This window comes from Corvus brachyrhynchos, unplaced genomic scaffold (genome assembly GCF_000691975.1).
Source record: "Corvus brachyrhynchos isolate BGI_N302 unplaced genomic scaffold, ASM69197v1 scaffold18, whole genome shotgun sequence".
NCBI lineage: Eukaryota > Metazoa > Chordata > Aves > Passeriformes > Corvidae > Corvus > Corvus brachyrhynchos.
Window position 1 is genome coordinate 101,378 of NW_008246064.1, and position 5,766 is coordinate 107,143.

General features: G+C 54.4%; 1 protein-coding gene across 1 annotated transcript in view; it reads left to right on the top strand.

Annotated features, from left to right (window-relative positions):
• SETD2 (SET domain containing 2) overlaps positions 1-4,121 on the top strand; it is a gene marked incomplete at its 5' end in the record, with an annotated part of 35,430 nt that extends 31,309 nt beyond the window's left edge. The window contains 3 exons of the mRNA XM_017746712.1: positions 1,630-1,710; positions 1,810-1,911; positions 3,701-4,121. Coding sequence (XP_017602201.1) covers positions 1,630-1,710; positions 1,810-1,911; positions 3,701-3,862 — 345 coding nt within the window. The remainder of the gene's footprint in view (positions 1-1,629; positions 1,711-1,809; positions 1,912-3,700) is intronic.
• Between the last annotated feature and the right edge of the window lie 1,645 nt (positions 4,122-5,766).

Sequence of the window (5,766 nt, forward strand, 5' to 3'; positions counted from 1 at the left end):
CGGTGGTGCGGGAGCCATCGGGAGCCATCTGCTCCCCATCCCCGGCCTTTTGAAGTGGCAGCCGAGCCTGGGGCCGGAGCAGGAGCTTTGATGTCCCTGCTCCGGCCAAGCCTCGGCCATAAAACCTCCCTGGCGCGGCTGATTTACGCCCTGTCCCTCTGCTCCCACGGCTCTGCAGCTCTGCCCTCCAGCCTCCAGGCACGTTTTTAGGGATTGAAAGGGATGGGATGGCTCCTGCTTTTTTCAGTGTTCAACACTTGAAAAAAAGTGGGATTTTTTTAATTAAAAGAAATATTGGGACATCATCAAAGAGCAGAAGGAGAAGGGAAACCTCCCCCGGCTTTCCAAACCTTTAACGAATCCTTTTGCTCTTCCCATCCTTACAATCCAAGTCGGGATGAGCTGGATCCCAGACCTCTCCCAGAAAATGGTGCTGGTTGCAGGGATTGCCGCTTTTCCCTCCCCTAGGCTCCAAGGAGATGGCAGAGCTTGGGATGGGAGCGTGTGGGAGGTGGGTGTGGGTCCAGCAGGAAGGGATGTGCTCCGGGATGCAGCCAGAGCGGATTCCACTCCGCTAGTGAATCAGGGATCAGTACTCAGGGAAGCAGCCAGAAATTCCTAGAAAATTCCCTTCATCTTGACTGTAGCTAAAGTTAGTCCGTGTGAACGCTTGTGGGGGGCCCCAGCCCTCCCAGGGAATTCCTGAAGGAAAATCCACCACCACAGGCCTTGCTCCCGCTGTGGACCAGCCTGGCTGCCCCAGGACCTGCTCCTGCTCTTTTTCCAGCTTTTTTTCCAAAGCAAACAAGAGCAAGGAGTGGTCCCTGTGCCTCCCAGCCCAGGAGTGTGACCGGGGTGTGCTGGGAATTGTGCCAGGATTGGGCTGGGAAGTGTGTTGGGACCAGGCTGGGGAATGCCAGGAGCAAGGCTGGGAAATGCTGGGCCTGGACTGGGATTAGACTGGGAATTGTGCCTGGATTGGGGCGAGGAGCGTGCCAGCGTCGGGATGGGGAGCTCACTGGGATTGGGCTGGGAAATGCCTGCTTTGGGGTGTGGAGGGTTCCGGGACTGGGCTGGGAAGCCCAGCAATGAGCTGGGAAGTGTGCCTGGATCGGGCTGGGAAGTTCACTGGGATGAACTGGGAAGCTCACCTGGACTGCCAGGATTGAACTGGGGAGTGCACCGGGACTGGGCCGGGAAGTTTGGTGGGATCAGGGTGGGAAGAGCAGCAGGACTGGGTGGGAAAGCTCATGGGACCGGGCTGGGAAATGCCGGGTTTGGGGTTGGGAGTGTGCTGGAATTTGTCTGGGAAGTGCACCTGGATCAGTGCTGGCCTTGGGCTGGGAAGTTCTCTGGGACAGAGCTGGGAAAGGTGTTGGGAATGGGTTGGGGCGTGCACTGGGATTGGGCCTGGAAGCTCAGCAGCACTGGGCTGGGAAGCCCATCGGGATCAGGCTGGGAAGACTGGATTGGACTGGGGAGTGTGCTGGCATGGGGCTGGGAAGCTCCCTGGGAATGGGCTGGAAGCTCCCTGGGAATGGGCTGGAAGCGTGTGCTGCCCGCCTGGCTGTGGGACTGTCCCCAGGGGGGAACAGGGAAGCGTTGCCATCCCGGTGTTCCCTTCTCCAGTCTTCCAAGAAGCCCAAGACAGCGGAAGCCGACACGTCCAGCGAGCTGGCCAAGAAGAGCAAGGAGGTGTTCAGGAAAGAGGTGAGTGATCCCTGTGCCAGCCCAGGGATGGGGTGGGATGGGGTGGGATGGGGTGGGATGCTGGGAGCAGGGAGCCGGATCCAGCGCTGTGTCCCGCAGATGTCCCAGTTCATCGTGCAGTGCCTGAATCCCTACCGGAAACCCGACTGCAAGGTGGGCCGGATCACCACCACCGAGGACTTCAAGCACCTGGCACGCAAGGTGGGAATGGGGGAATGGAGGAGTGGGGGCTGCAGGGACACGGGGATGTGGGAATGTGGGGACATGGGAACACGGGGACACAGGGATATGGGAATGCGGGAACGTGGGGACATGGAGGGTACGGGGACATGGGAACACGGGGACACAGGGATATGGGAATGCGGGAACGTGGGGACATGGAGGGTACGGTGATGTGGGGGCAGTGGGACATGGGGACACGGGAACACGGGGATGCTGAAACATGAGGGCATGGGGACACAGGGACATGGGGGTTTGGGAATTGGGGACATGAGGACATGGAAATGTGGAGACATGGGGACACAGGGACATGGGGGCTACAGGGATAGGGGGCATGGGGATATGGGGACACGGGGTACAGGGATATGGGGACACGGGGTACAGGGATATGGGATGTGGGGTATGGGGACACAGGACTGGCCCCAGGAAGGGGGATCGTGTCATTCCAAGTGCTTCCAGCTGCCTCGAGGAAGAGGGAAGGGAAGGAGAAATGGTGGGGGGATAACAGGGAAGAGTGGGGAATAACGGGAGATATTTGGGGAGTAACAGTAAAACAGTGTGGGGAATAATGTGGGATGTCTGGGGGATTTTCAGGTGATACTTGGAGAGGAATAGCAAAATGGTTTGGGGAATATTTGGGGAATAATAGTAAATAATTGTGGAATAATGGAGAAATTATAGGGAGGAATAATAGGAAATATTTAGGGAATATTTGGGGAATGCTATCAAATATTTAAGGAATATTTGGGGGATAATAGCAAATTCATTGGGGAAATAATAGGAAATGCTTGAGGGTAACAGGGAACATTTAGAATATTTGGGGGAATAATGGGGAATATTTGAAGAATGGGGAAATAACAGGAAAATATCTTAGGGAATATTTGGGAAATGAAAGCAAATATTGGGGGGAACAATTTCAAATGTTAGGGAATATTTGGGAAATAACAGCAAATTGATTGGGGGAATAATAGGAAATATTAGTAGAGTATTTGGGAAGTAATAGAAAAAGAGTTTAGGGAATCATAGGCAATATTTGGGGAATGGCTGGGGAATGTTTAGGGAGTAATGGGAAAATAGCTTGGGAATGTTGGGAAAATAATACATATTGAAGGAACACTACCAAATATTTAGGGAATATTTGAGAAATATTTGGGGAATAACAGGAAAGATTTGGGCAATAATAGGAGAGAAGCTCAGGGAATATTGGGAAATAATCGAATAATTGGGGAATACCAGGAAAATAGCTTCGGGAAAGTTTGGAAAATAATGGCAGATATTGGGGGAACACCAAATATTTGGGGAATATTTGGGGGATATTTGGGGAATATTTGAGGGATATTTGGGGAAGGAATATTTGAGGGTTGGGGAATATTTGAGGGATATTTGGGGGATATTTGAGGGATATTTGGGGAATATTTGAGGGGTATTTGGGGGATATTTGAGGGGTATTTGGGGGATATTTGAGGAATATTTCAGGGATATTTGAGGAATATTTGAGGGGTATTTGGGGAAATTTGGGGAATATTTGGGGGATATTTGGGGGATATTTGAGGGATATTTGGGGAAATTTGAGGAATATTTGGGGGATATTTGAGGAATATTTGAGGAGTAATACGACAGTAGCTCAGGGAACATTTGGAAATCAGCAGAAATATTTGGGAAGTAGCAGCACAGTGGCTTGGGGAGTGCCCAGGCCTCGGCTCGCTGGGAATTCCGGGCCTGACTCCGGCATTCCCGCGGCATTCCCGCGGCATTCCCGGCCTCTCCGCAGCTGACCCACGGAGTGATGAACAAGGAGCTCAAGTACTGCAAGAACCCCGAGGACCTGGAGTGCAACGAGAACGTCAAACACAAAACCAAGGAATACATCAAGAAGTACATGCAGAAATTCGGGATCCTCTACAAGCCCAAAGAGGACACGGAGCTGGAATAGCCCCTGGAATGACCCCCCGGCCCTCGGGAGCCCCGAGTCCCACCGGGATTCGCCCTTCCGAGCCACCAACCTGTGAATTGATGATGATGATGATGATAAATTTTTGTTTTTTTAAGGAAAACAAACTCCGTTCCCGCCGCCGCGGACGAGCCGGGCTTTCCCAAGCCTGCTTTTCCCGATCCAGGCTTTGCTGAGCCCGGCTCTCCTCCCAAGCTCTGTATTATATTTTAACGTATATGTGAATATATTGATAATAATTTGCTTTTTTCCCGTTGCTTTCAGCCCCAAACGTGCCGATCCCACGGGAACGTTTGGCAGGAGACTTTGGGGGTTATTCCCAAGGTTTTTTTTGTTTTTTTGGGGTTTTTTTTGGGGTTGTTTCCTTGGTTTTCCTTTTGGTTCCGCGAGGTTTTCCTCCCGTTTTCCCTGTAAATACTGCGGATTTCTGGCCATGTTGATAAGATTGATTTTACTGCTTCGAGCATTTTACTTTATCCAATTTTTACGGAACTTTTTATGTAAAAAAAAAAAAGGAGCAAAAAAAGAGAAAAAAATAAAAAATCAAAAGAAAAACAAAACAAAACAACCAAAAGACCCCGAACCCCAAAACCGACGCCGGGCGGGGTCACAGAGGGGACGTGGCTTGGGATGTCCCCTCTCCCTTGGGGACCTCCTGTCACTCTCAGCATTCCCGGGAATCCAGACCCCTGGGAAGGGGAAGGGAGGTTTGGGGTGACACGGGAGCATTTTGGGGTTAAAAATGGCTCTTTCTGTGCCCGGTGCCACCTGCCTTGGGCACTTTGGGGTGTCTCCTCCTCCTCCTGGGGCCACCCACGCCTGGGGTCTGTCTGGGACACCCCGGGACACATCCCAGTGACAAACGTGGGGACACACAGGGATGGCCAGAATCCCAGGGACACACGGACACCTGAGGGGACAGCTCCTGGGGACACACGGACACCTGGGGACACCCACTCCGGACACCCGAGGGGACACATCCCAGGGATGCAGGGACACCCAAGGACACATCGTGGGGACACTTGGGGTGCATCCCAGGGACACACAGACACCCGAGGACACAAATCCTGGTGACACACGGACACCTGAGGGGACTCGTGGACAGCTGGGGACACTTGGGACACCTGAGGGGACACATTCCATGGACACCTGGGGACACTCGGGATGCCCAGGGGACACATCCTGGGGACAAACAGGCACCTGGTGACACTGGGGACACCCGAGGGGACACACCCCGGGAACACGCACGGACACACGGACACCCAAGGACACAAACCCTGGTGGCACCCAGTGACACGTTTAATACCCCCACCAAAGGTCCCTGTCCCGCCCCCCAGAATCCCTAAAAAAGTACAAAACCCACGTAAAAAACCCCAGGAATTCATCGGGAAGCGGGAACCCCCCCGGGAGCAGCCACCGGCGCGGCCCCGGCGCCCCCCGGGGGGGGACGGAGCGGGGAGGGACCCTCCGGGGGGGCTGCGGGGAGGGACGGGATCAGCATCCCGGAATTCCACACCGGGACAGAGGGACCGAGGGAGGGATGGGGGCGATTCCCGAGCCCCACCGGGAGGAGTAGGGGACCCCCGACCCCATCCAGGTGCTCCCTAATCCCATTTGGGGGCTTCCCAACCCCATCCAGGTGCTCCCTGATCCCATCCTATCCCATCCACCCCAAAATTCTCAGGTGCCCCCAAACCCTCACCCTCCCCAGGGCTGGGTGTCCCCAAACCCTCGGATGTCTCCAAACCCGCGGATGTCCCCAAACCCGCGGATGTCCCCAAATCCCCCCGGGGCTGGGTGTCCCCAACCCCTCGGATGTCCCCAAACCCTCGGATGTCCCCAATTCCCCCCAGGGCTGGGTGTCCCCAAACCCTCGGATGTCCCCA